Source organism: Anolis carolinensis, chromosome 6 (assembly GCF_035594765.1).
Source record: "Anolis carolinensis isolate JA03-04 chromosome 6, rAnoCar3.1.pri, whole genome shotgun sequence".
NCBI classification, from domain to species: Eukaryota; Metazoa; Chordata; class Lepidosauria; order Squamata; family Dactyloidae; genus Anolis; species Anolis carolinensis.
In genome coordinates, this window is record NC_085846.1 from 112,000,765 (window position 1) to 112,014,028 (window position 13,264).

The 13,264-nt window shown below is 40.3% G+C and overlaps 1 protein-coding gene across 6 annotated transcripts in view; it reads right to left on the reverse strand.

Moving 5' to 3' along the window:
* scn5a (sodium voltage-gated channel alpha subunit 5) overlaps window positions 1–13,264 on the reverse strand; it is a 329,714-nt gene that overhangs the window by 189,694 nt on the left and 126,756 nt on the right. For all 6 annotated transcript variants that reach the window (XM_062957813.1, XM_062957812.1, XM_062957809.1 and 3 more), the window contains exon 5: window positions 11,274–11,402. In XM_062957813.1, the coding sequence (XP_062813883.1) occupies window positions 11,274–11,402 (129 nt within the window). The remainder of the gene's footprint in view (window positions 1–11,273; window positions 11,403–13,264) is intronic.

A 13,264-nucleotide genomic window follows, 5' to 3' on the forward strand; every position in this document is an offset into this window, starting at 1 on the left:
GAGGAAGAGACAAGCAATGGTGGCATAGGACGTAGTAACTTAATCTTTCCTAATAAAAAGAACTACTACAAATGCATTGTCTAGGTAGTGGGAAGGGGAGCCATTTTCTGAAAACCACACATAATATTTTGAAATCTGTCAACCGGACCAAAGTTTGATTACTGGGCCAGATACATTTAAATCAGGTATGGGCAAACTTTGGTCCTCCAGGTGTTTTGGACTTCAACTCTCACAATTCCTAACAGCCGATAGGCTGTTAGGAATTGTGGGAATTGAAGTCCAAAACACCTGGAGGACCAAAGTTTGCCCATGCCTGATTTGAAGGATGAAAACCTAGCCATGCAATTAGAACAAACAGGACAACATTTAGGACTTGAGCATATATTACAGATATAGAAACAGGGCAGAATCACAATATTACAAGTTGTTAACTAGGAACAGGAGAAACACAGACCCATTAAAATTAGGTTCCCTTCTTCCAATATTAAAGGAACACAGCTAACTGGAACACTATAAAGCATTAATATAATATCAAGACTTGAAAGTTAACACCAATTTAGTGCAGGTAGTGATTCCCCCTGTGCATATGTTTAATTTCAACAATATTGGCACCCAAACGTTAAAAGCAGCACTTTTTGCATTTCATAACCTTCACTTATGATTCTTGACCAACCACTCTATAATCATATCCTCCAGCATTTCACAGATTAAAATCTGGGCATGTGTGGCCAAGAGTGAGGCCAGGACAGCAAAAGTTATCAATGAGAAAGAACACTTTGCTTTTGCCTGAAAAACAATGGGATGGCAGAGGATATGTGCAAAAAAAGGGTCTCCAAATCATGTCTTCATATGTCAAATTATTCTTTTTGTCAAGGAATTTTGCAAGTAGCTTTTATGCCACTGTCCTCCACAAATAAAAAAAACGAAGCTATATTAATCACATCATATTAGTTACATCTAAGCATGGTGCATTCCCTGTAAGCGCCAGCTTTCCAACTGTGGAAGCAATCTTTTGTTGTTGTGTGAATTCATGTTGTTTCCATATGGCAACTTTAAGACTGTCGTGGGGGTTTCTTGGGAAGATTTGATCAATGAGGGGTTTGCTTTAGACTTCCTCTGAGGTTGCAGTTTGGCAAAGGTCACCCAATAGGTTTCCAAGTGGGGACTGAACTCATATATCCAAAGTAGAAGTTCACCATTCAAGCCATTGACTCTCATTCTAGACCACATGGGTCAAACTCAAGGCCCACAGGCCAAATCTGGCCCATCATGTAATTTTATGTGCCCCCCAAAATGCTGGACTACAGCTCCTGTATTCTTCATACATAATGGATAGAGCTGATGAGAGTTGTGATACAGGAACATCTGGAAGGCTGTAGTTTATTCTGTTTTGTCAGGAGAGTGGGGTTTGGATTTAGGTACAAGATTAGTAGATATCAGACTTTAAAGTGTCATTTAACCTTTCCTCACCCTCAGCATCTCAAGTGTGTTTGGACTGCAATTCCTATTATCCCTAATCCACATGATGGATAATGACAGGTGATAGGATTTATCATTCAAGAACATTTGGGGATTCAAACTGGGTGAAAAATAAAAAGCACCAACCACAATGTAAAAAAAATATAGTTGGCCCTCTATCTATGAATTGTCCATCCATGGATTCAATGGCCCTTTGAAGGCCACCATTAGACTGATGTGTCCCTCAAGGAAAATGAGCTTGACACCCCTTAACTAGACTATAATACATTATAATCTCCAACTACGATAGCCATACTGGTTTGGGGTTGTTGGGCTTTGTAGTCCAACACATCCAAAGGAAGGTTGCACGAGGAAAAGAGAGACAGCTGTTCTCACACATTCATCTTCCTTTGTCTTAACAATACAATCTTTTTCTCCAATGTGTTGGAAGAAGAATGTGAACCCTATGAAATTTAGCTAACATGACAGTCAGACCTTTTGCTATCCCCAGTACGTAGTTATTGAGGTTAGGGCAGACATTTGCTGGCAGGGAGGCCATTGATTTATTAAGCGTTGCAAGTTCCCTTCCATGTCTTTATTCCGGTAGAGAGGTAGAAGTGCTACCGCTCGCTCTGAGTTCACCGTGTTCCCCAAAGAGTATCCCCGGTTCACAGAGTCCCTGGGCTTGTTCCCAGCAAGGGTCACAAGACACTGCTGGAGACAACGTTTTTTATTTTAGCCCCTGAAGTCTGAAATAGGGCCATAAGACACAATGAAAGAATTAAGGGCATAAAGGATCAAAAATGTAATGGTAGGAGTTAAGAGCATTTGCAGGTGATTTAGTGATGGTGTTATAAAATCCTCTGGAAAGTATATCAGCACTGTTGGAGATACTGAAAGAATTTAGAAAGTTGGCTATATTTAAGATAAATAAGCAGAAGAGATGATGTCAACAAAAAACACAAGAGAAGAGGATCAAATACAATGGATGGAGAAGTCGGATTTAAAAACTGAGAAATAGGTGAAATATTGAGGTATTGCTATGAAACTGCTTTGCGTCTCCTTGTGGAGAGAAAAGTGAGGATATTATTATTATTATTATTATTATTATTATTATTATTATTATTATTATTATTATTTGAAACACAACAAGATGAGTCCACAGCAGACACTCTGCTGGCTGTTGTATTGGACCACATGTCGGACACTTCCCAAATGTCTAGAACTGTTTTATTATTATTATTATTATTATTATTATTATTATTATTATTATTATTATTATTATTTTATGACACAGCAAACAAGATAGATATGCTGGATTTCGTTTCACAAAATCACAAGTTGAACACTTCCCAAGTGTCTAGGACTGTGTGATGTATTTTCGGATGATGCGTGCAGATCCCAGTAGGGTGGCCTTTTGCAGTTAGCAGATCATGATTTTGTCAATGTCTATTGTTTCCAAATGCCGGCTGAGATCTTTTGACACGGCACCCAATGTGCCAATCACCACTGGGACCACCTGCACTGGTTTCTGCCAGAGTCTTTGAAGTTCAATTGTTGTTGTTGTTGTTGTTGTTGTTGTTGAAGAACAACTACCATATATTAAGAATGTAAAATGCTATTAAGACTTACATTAACACTGTTGGGAAGAATTTTGATAAAAGTGATTTTTTTTTGCCAAAAATGTGTTTGTTTCAGACAAGACAAATTTTTACTAATGATGTGTTATTTAAACAATAGCAGAGAGATATTCATATGGCAAAGAAAGAAACCAAGTCAACTATATAAGGGTCGGGCTTAGCAAAGCAAGCTAAACCACTAGCTGCAGAAAATCCTGCCGATCAAAAGGACGGCAGTTCGAGCCTGGGTCGGGGTGAGCACCCGTCAGCAGCCCCAGCTCCCTGCCCACCTACCAGGTCAAAAGCAGAAATGAGAGTAGATAAACAGATACCATGCTCCTCGGCATGGAAGATGGAGCGACAGAACCACCACCATCCCCATGGCCGGAGTCGAGCACAGCCTCCAAGATACTGGAAATGGAAAGATGGGAAATGTCTTTGTTTGTGTGTATTGTCTGTCCTTATTAATTGTATAATGGCATTGAATAATTGCCGTATGTGTCTTCTGTAATCCAGCCTGAGTCCCCTCGGGGAGATAGAGCAGAATAGAAATAAAAATTATTATTATTATTATTATTATTATTATTATTATTATTATTATTATTATTAAAGTTTTACAAGATGCAAAACAGAGATGGGAACTGGAGATTCTATACTTGAAATTGTATTTTGGGGTGTGTTGTCAAATAAGAGATCATTGGATCTGGAAGCACATGCAAGGATGTTTGGATGGCATGTTACCTAAGGTACAACATAGACAAAGAGAAAGTTGAATTTAATAGCCATTTCATAAAATGTTAAGAATGTGGAATAGACACAAACTGATACTGTGACCAAAGATGCCATACAAGAAAAATATTATAGAAAGGAAATAACAGCAGAAGAAAAATTGCCAACTCATCAAAGGTAAATATTGAATTAAACAAAGAAGGACTGATAGAAAGTCATCGTTTCAAACGGTATTCTTAAAGACAAATATTTGAAAGATTTAAATTGGATGAAAACTGTATGATTTTGTGTTGAGTAAGTCAGAATTCCCGACTTTCATCCTGACAGCAAGCTTGTGAGATACATCAAGCTGAGAGGGATGGAAGAGCTCAAGGCAACCCAATGACTTCAGTGCCTTGATAAGCACGATGAATTGAACATCCAAAGTCCCACTACTCCAACCTCACCCTTATAACATACAGGACCTCATGTCGAGCAATCTATTGAACAGGAATGTACAAACCCTATCTAAGGTGACTTCCATGGAAAGGTAAGGTTGTGTATGTACATACATCAAATCATCTATCAACTGGAGCCCTTGGTGGCGCAATGGGTTTAATCCTTGTGCCAGCCAGAGTGCTAACTTGAAGGTTGGGTTGCTGACCTGAAGGTTGCCAGTTCAAAACCAACCCGGGGAAAGTGCAGATGAGCTCCCTCTGTCAGCTCCAGCTCCCCATGCAGGGACATGAAAGAAGCCTCCCACAAGGATGGTAAAACATCAAACATCTAGGCGTTCACTGGGCAACATCCTTGCAGATGGCCAATTCTCTCACATCTGAAGCAACTTGCAGTTTCTCAAGTCGCTCCTGACACGGAAAAAAAAAATCTATCAATTTATGGCAACTGAATTTCAAAGGACCTTCTTAGCCAAGGATGTTCCTTCTTCAGAAACATAGCCTATGACACCTTGTATTTGTTGGTGATCTTCTATCCAAGTTCTATCCAGGACCGACCCTTCTTAGTTTCCAAGAGCATTTAGGCCAAAGTTAAGGTTCGAACAAAGAAGACCAAATCTTTACACAATAACCTAGGATTAAGCACTATTCAACAGGGCTTGGTTCTAAGTACATAGGTCTTGACTGTGAATGTTCCAAGCATTTGCAACAAGGCCTAACCTGACTTTTGGGGAACACATCAGTGTAGGGATTCTATGTTCTCCACCTTTTAGTGGCTCTCCCAAAGTTTCTAATGAAAGCAAACCAGGTACAGTGGTGTCATCCACACCAATGTACCTGTCAGATGACTGTCCATGACTGTCAGACAAAGAAATCCTTGCAAGTGTATAGTTTAAGAAACACCACATGAATGCAAAGTGTTAGATTATATCAGCATTTAGCCATAAGCTTGATAGACTGGCCTGGAGGGTACCCGAACATTTGAAGTCAGCAACAACGCCTCATGTGGCCTGATTAACGCAGTGGGTTTCAACTGCCATTGTAGCGAATCTAATGAGACCTTGCCATTATCTCCTGATAGAACCAGCATTTAGCTTAACAAGTGTACTGCCTGATAATAGCCCAATTAATCCAGGCAACTCTTAAGTGGGATGGGCCATGCAGATCTAAAGATTGTATAATAATCTATTAGTCTTACTTAATTTTGAGTCTCAGAGTAAATGCAGACCTCCAGCCAAAAGTGGAACGTCACTGCGCAAAATATGCGGAATATCCCTTCCTTTTCTGCATAGCAACACTGCAGAATTAAAGCAGATTGAGACTGCTTTAACTGCCAAAACGATATCCTGTGCCATCCTTTTTATGGCACCAGTGCACTAGTTTTGTGAAATATTACTAGAGAAAATGAAATATCCCACAAAGCTACAAAATCCAGACTTCCTTAACTTTGAATCATGGCAATTAATGTGCTATCAAACTGCTATAATTTTGAGGTGTGAACACAGACTTTGTCAACCATTCCCATTTTTGGTATCATTACAATATATAGTTCCTGCAGGTTCCCAGCAGCTGCTCCTAGTCAGAGGTTTGTAGAAGAAACAATTACAATGAAAAAGAGAGAGCTCAATACAAGAATGCCATGTTTAACTGGAGTTCTGCAAGCCATCCAGATAATATTTCCTCAAGTATAGACTATACCTCTATTTATAAGAACATCAATCAAACTGTTTTGTTTGGCAGTCTTCTAAATCAGAGGTGGAGAAGATTCAGTGTTCACCCACAAGCAACTCACCACCTGACATCATTCCTTGTAAGGTAGCTCAAAAGAACTACATGACAACCCAGTCTTTGCATTTGGGTATGGATGTCAAGTAAAGAAGGAAGACCCCTTAATGGAAGATGCAGAGAAAGGAAGTCCCTTCATGGAAGATTCAGCCATGAGCTCCATGCTCAACAAGTGCTCAGAAGTGACTACAGTTGGATCTACACCAGTGGTTCTCAACCTGTGGGTCCCCAAGTGTTTTGGCCTACAACTCCTAGATATCCCAGCCGGTTTACCAGCTGTTAGAATTTCTGGGAGTTGAAGGCCAAAACATCTGGGGACCCACAGGTTGAGAACCACTGCTCCACACATTTGAGCGTTTTATTTAAAGCTGTTTAGTCATTACTGCCTGCAACATGCCCTCCCATGCCAGCTTTATCCTCAGGAGGCCAGGTCATCCCAAAGATAAGGCTGTCATGGCACAGATTGTGCCCACTATCATCACTCCCAGATGACCATTATCACTCAGGTGTCCCATGCTGACATCAGCAGAGGTATCTACATAACCAGGAAGGCAAAAAGCATCTCCTTCCTTCTTCTTGGTCATGAAGCCTTGGGTCCACATTATTTGAAGGACCATTTCTCTTTCAATCTCTGTATGAATCTGTGAGAAGTCTGTGATCATCTAGAGAGGTCATTTTCTCTCAAGCTGGTTTGATGGGAACAAAGGAGAGGGCCATTTGGAAGTGATAATGACAATATGATTGGTAAGGTGACAGTTCAATATAACCAAGGCATTCCAGGTTTATGATGGTGTATGTGGCTGCCTCTAAGGCTGAATCTACACTGCCATATAATCCATATTATCCAAGCAGATAGTACAGATTACAGTATCTGCTTTAAACTGGATTATATGAGTCTACACTGCCATTTTTTTCCGTGTCAGGAGCGACTTGAGAACCTGCAAGTTGCTTCTGGTGTAAGAGAATTGGCCATCTGCAAGGATGTCGCCCAGGGAACGCCCAGATGTTTTCTATCCTGTGGGGGGCTTCTCTCATGTCCCCACATGGAGCTGGAGCTGATAGAGGGAGCTCATCTGCACTCTCCCCAAGTTGGATTCAAACCGGCGACCTTCAGGTCAGCAACCCAACCATCAAGTCCTGCCAGCATAAGAGTTTAACTCACTGCGCCACTGGGGGCTGCTGACACTGCCATATAATCCAGTTCAAGGTAGATAATCTGGATTTTATCTAGCAGTGTAGAAAGGGCCTAAGTTAAGTCTGCAGCATTTATGCACTTTTGGACCAATTTTAACTGGCCAGTATATACATGGCCTAAGTCTCCTGGCTCCAGAATGCCTTGGACATGGAAATTGCACGCCAGGATTCCTGACATCCAGACTCAAAATGCCAAGTGTCCTAGGAAAACTTTACTTCCTGTAGCTCCTTATATCTGGGATGTTCCTGCAACTATCAACTACTGAAGTACCAAGAAAAGGCCCAGTCAGTAAAGTTTGCAAGCAAGTGCACTTAATTTTAAAAATAGCATGCGGGGTTTGGGCTTTTTTTTTCTTCCTTGTATGCATGTACCCTCCCACAACATCGCCTTGAAAGCGGCATCTAGGCTTTAAAAGCCCATTTTGTCCTTTGGAAGACGGTGGGCGTTGAAGCTTTGGGCACCCTTGCTTAAGTGGTTGCTGGAACCACCGCCAAGAAGTATTTAAAAAGGAATTGACAATCTTTTAAAGTCAAGGCAAATGGTCTGGTTGTCGTGGCAATGCCCTTTCCCTTACCATTCCATTCATTTTCTTTCTAAATGCCTTTTCCGTACAATTACTTTTCTTTCTTCCCTTTCCTCACCGACCACCGCCCCCGCCTTGGCCAAGGCTTTCTTAGACCCTCCTGGGTTGTGGTGCCTTTCACTCTTCCCTTTCGACGGTCCTGTTTCGGTTCCCGTTGGCCGGCCAAGTCAGCAGCTGTCCTGGACAGGGTGCTTTCTTGTTTTATTTACTAGGGGGGTGGGCAGGCTTTGAGCCGGATAATTAAGAATTTGCTTTGAACAGAAGATGAGAGCCTTGGAGTTGCAAGCGAGCCAGCTGCCAGGGAGGAACCATCTTGCCAAAGGAGCAAGCAGGCAGTCCACCTAATAGGCAAGTCAGAGAGTTGCCAGAAGCCCCCGACGGCCAAGAGGAAGGGGGAAGTGGCCCAACTCTGCTGTGAGACATTCAGGCCAGTGGCACATTCAGGCTCTAATTGGGACAAGAGCCACGTGGAGCTCCCTTGTCTCGTGCTGGGCTAGTCCTCACAATGGTGTTGCCAAATATCTGCACAGAGCAGCATGGTGTCTCCGTGCATGGCTTTTATCGAGTCCTGCACAGCTTGGAAAGCACTAACAGGGCAGCAGGATGCTAGGACTTGGAACATGTCTACCATGCACTGGTGGCCACAGTACCTGGGAGAGTTTGAGAAACTACATCAAAAAAAAGTCACGCTTCCAAGCACTGGGTCCAAACTATGGAACGTGTTTGGATTACATCTTGATGTAGCTATCGTGACTTTCTTTCCTTCGTGTAATCTGCAGTCTGTGTCGGGGGCTTTATTACCATCACCAGTCTAAAGAATTACAATCACTGGAGAGAAAGAAGGGTGATCACAAACTCACTCTGGCTCTTTCCCTCCCATAATTTAAAACAGCAATGCAGCAGTTAAATAGACACCACCATATAAAAGCAGAATGGTAGGGTAGATAAAATGAATTATGATGGCTTTAACTCAGTCCGGATTAAGGTTTACGTGCAAGGGTTATGTGGACGAATGGATTAAGTATTTTATTGTACTGTTTTAAATGTATTTATTGGATTATTTTAAATTGATTGTTTTAATTGTTATGTTTTATTTTTGTACTGTATACCGGCATTGTATTTGCCAGATTGTGAGCTGCCCGGAGTCCCTTCGGGTGAGAAGGGCAGCATAGAAATGATGGAAATAAATAAATAAATAAATGAAATGATAAAGAGAACTGGGAATCCTTTGTTGGGAGGTGTTAGCTAGCCCTGATTGTTTCCTGTCTGGAATTCCCCTGTTTTGCTCTTTATTTACTGTCCTGGTTTTAGAGTTTATTAATATTGGTAGCCAGTTTTGTTCATTTTCATGGTTTCCTCCTTTTTGTTGAAATTGTCCACATACTTGTGGATTTCAATGGCTTCTCTGTGTAGTCCAAATGACTGATGATGCCTGCCATAGATGCAGGCGAAACATCAGGAGATAATGCTTCTGGAACACGGCCAGGAGCGACTTGAGACACTGCAAGTCGCATCTGGTGTGAGAGAATTGGCCATCTACAAGGACTTTGCCCAGGGGACACCCGTATGTTTGATGTTTTACCATCCTTGTGGGAGGCTTCTCTCATGTCCCCACATGGAGCTGGAGCTGACAGAGGGAGCTCTCCCTAAATTTGAACTGGCAACCTTCAAGTCAGCAACCCAACCTTCAAGTCAGCAGGCCTACCAGCACAAGGGTTTAACCCATTGCACCACCAGGACCTCCTGGCTCCCTCCCATATAAAGTATGGGCACACAAGGAGTAGAGTGGAGAGATGTGTTAGTTGGACTCTCCGTATTGTCCTCTGCACAAGGAAGGGGACTCTCAACAGAGGAGAATCTTCTCTACCTATGCAGATTCTTCTCATGGGCTAGGGGCATTGGACCCCTGTGAAAGTGAAAACCACAAATAAAGAAATTAATATGTTTTTAACCTGAGAGAACACCTTTCTAGGAACTCCATATCCAACACACAATTGTATGGTGAACCTTTTTTTGGAAACTGGCAATAAAATTGTACCAGAGGTTTTTTCTCTAGGAACCTTATCACATTAGGAAATACAGTAGAGTATCACTTATCCAACATAAACGGGCCGGCAGAACGTTGGATAAGCAAAAATGTTGGATAATAAGGAGGGATTGAGGAAAAACCTATTAAACATCAAATTACATCATAATTTTACAAATTAAGCACCATAATACGTTTTACAACAAATCGACAGAAAAAGCAGTTCAAAAGATGGTAATGTTACCGTATTTATGAATTTAGAACTAAAACATCACAGTATATTGAAAACACTGTCCAAAAAAACATTGGCTACTAACAAATTGACTACAAATAAAGATAGAATGGCATAAAATGAACTTACAGTAAAAACTTTGTTGGAAATTAAATCCATAAAAAGTTCAATCCTTGCTGCCTAGAGGAACAGCTGTGGATAGGGGCAGGAGGCAAACTGCATTGGATAATCCAGAATGTTGGATAAGTGAGACTCTACTGTACTCTGTTTCTAAGACTGTTTGAGAATGATTTCAAACAGGTTCCATCACATGGCATTTGTCCCATCCCATCAATATTCTGTCTGCAAAGCGTTGCAGAAATGGATTATTTGCAGATGGAATTCTAATCATATTTTTTTAAATAGTACGGATTCTTTCGTTGCTGAAGAACTATTTTTGTGTGTGATAAGAAAATCTGTATGCATCCCATCAGCAACTATACTTTTTAAAAGGTCATAGAGTGATGTAGGGGGTGATCTGAATGGATTGGGAGGAGCCAGCCTTCTGTGTTATCTCAAAACACAGTATTTTCTAAATCATAAAAACTGTAATAATCAGATGTGGTGAGGAGAGTATGCATCCCATCTCAGTACAGTATGCATCCAGTCCTTAAAAAATATGGGATGCATACTGATATAAACTGATTTTATTCCAATGTGAGAAGGTCCTAGGAGTCTCTAGGTCTTCCAGCAAGACTCTAACCAACTTCAAGAGAAGCCGAACCAGAAGATCTAGAGATTCCAAGAAACAACAATTTAATCAAATCCATGAATGATAAAATCCACGAAAGTCAAACCTGCAAATGTGGAGGGTGGACTGTAAAAAGATTCAGACTTAAATGGCTATTTTCTGATGATATCAGTGATAAGGTATTCGCTTTCATCTAAACAGGTTGGCAAAGTTTGCCTGCAAAACTGGTTGAAAGCCAGACTACATAAACTAAAGTATTCCACCCCGATCTCTTTGGCTCTGAGAGTGTTGAATCATAAGTGCTGGTTTCCAGGGGAGCAGGGGGAAGGCAATATGTCAGGAAAACATCAACACTGATCTCTGCAGAAGAAGAAGAAGAAGAAGAAGAAGAAGAAGAAGAAGAAGAAGAAGAAGAAGAAGAAGAAGAAGAAGAAGAAGAAGAAGAAGAAGAAGAAGAAGAAGAAGAAGAAGAAAGTACTTACGCCATAACGATAACACAAAAATCCAGCCAATTCCATGGATCTCGAAGGAAGGTGAATTCTGTCATACAAAACCCTCTCGCCAAGATTTTTATCATTGATTCAAATGTGTAAATGCCAGTGAAAATGTACCTGTAAAGGATTGAAGATCGAAGAATAAATGACAGCATTAGAAGTTGACAGAGAATAGGAGAAAGCTATGAATTTGTAGCTGCCCATTCATCAGTTGGTAAGAAGTGGAGGTTTTTCATGTATGAAATGGCCACTGGAAGGTCCAATGAATACGAGGCTTTTGTTTAAATGGGTGCATTTGTAAAGCCTGAAGATTTAGGCCAGAGCTCTATAAAATCTGTGGATAATATTAACTTTAAACCTAGTAAATCAACCCTCTTCAAGGCAGTGTTCATGCCCAACCTGTCACTCGTGCTACTCATCCAAAATTTTTGGACTTTCAGCTAAACGTTTTGATTCAGGCAGACTTTTAACAAAGGAGGTTTGAAGATCAAGTAAGTTGTGATGTTGTATTAGATCTGAATAGGTTTTAAACTGGATTTTAAGGATTTTGACTGTTTATTTTTAATGACATTAATATTTAATTCTATTTTAATGTGTGTATATTTTTAGGTTTTAAGTTGTATTGCATTTGGTTTTACTGTAAGCCACTTTGAGTCTCTTGTAGTGATATAATAATATATAATAATAATAATAATAATAATAATAATAATAATAATAATAATAATAATAATAATTTTAACTTATTTTTCACTACAGTGCAAGAATTGGCCTTTGGTCTTCCTGAACATACCCACTCTGATTTAAATCACTTGATCTTGCCTCAAAACACACAAATGCTCCTACAACACTTTGTCACTAATATTTTTGGTTTGCGTAGATTGATTGAAAGACTCACAACTGATCCAAATTGATTGACCAGGTGGATCATTTTGGGAAATTCCTTCAGCGGATCTTCTGACATTAAAATAATGTCATCTGCAAATAACTTTATTTTATATTTTTGGTTTTTCACTTTTATACCAATCAGGTCATCATCTTGACGTAGTTTTCTTGCTAGGATTTCTATTGCGAGTATGATGTATATGCATGCAAAAAAAATAGTTTCAGATATTACTTCTGAGATTGAATGCATTTACAAGGTCAAGTAACATGTGTCACATCCTCTTCTCATTCTTGCAAACCAAATTACATACACACCGGAGTCACCAGAGTTACGTCAAAGGTGGTCTTTGTATCCAAACCTCTCTTCTAGAGGATCAATTTCTAACAGGTGTCAGTTCCATATAGAAACAGCCAACTTTGGCAAACTTCAGCCCTCCAGGTGTTTTGGACTTCAACTCCCACAATTCCTAACAGCCTACCGGCTGTTAGGAATTGTGGGAGTTGAAGTCCAAAACACCTGGAGGGCTGAAGTTTGCCCATGCCCGTTGTAAACAGTCTTATGAAAGCATTCAATGTGGTCCTTTTTCAATGAGCAAAATAATGTCCTCTCCAAATCTAACAATTGCAGAGGGAATTCCTCTCCGATCACTCTTATGTCCTAGTCCTCCATCTGCTCCTGCTGGCAAATAAAAGCACCCTATACTACTCTCAACCATCCCAGAAATCCATTTATTGGTTGCTTCATTCCCTGGGATGTAGATACAGTAGTGGTACAGTAACTAGCCAAGTGGGCTACTACATAGCAGCTTTTGCTCCACTACTAGTCAACTTTGCACATATTTTTACAACCCAGTAATATAAAGTCAGTGCTGGGCTTTGTATTACTGTATATACTCAAATATAAGCCTAGTTTTTCAGCCCTTTTTTAGGACTGAAAAAAACCTCCTCAGCTTATACTCGGGTGAGGGTCCTGGTGGGCTTATATTCAGGTCGGCTTATACTCAAGTATATATGGTATAGTTATTATTTTTCCTTATTATTATTGGTATTGTTACATTTATTATTTTGCTCTATTAATTATTATTATTATTATTACA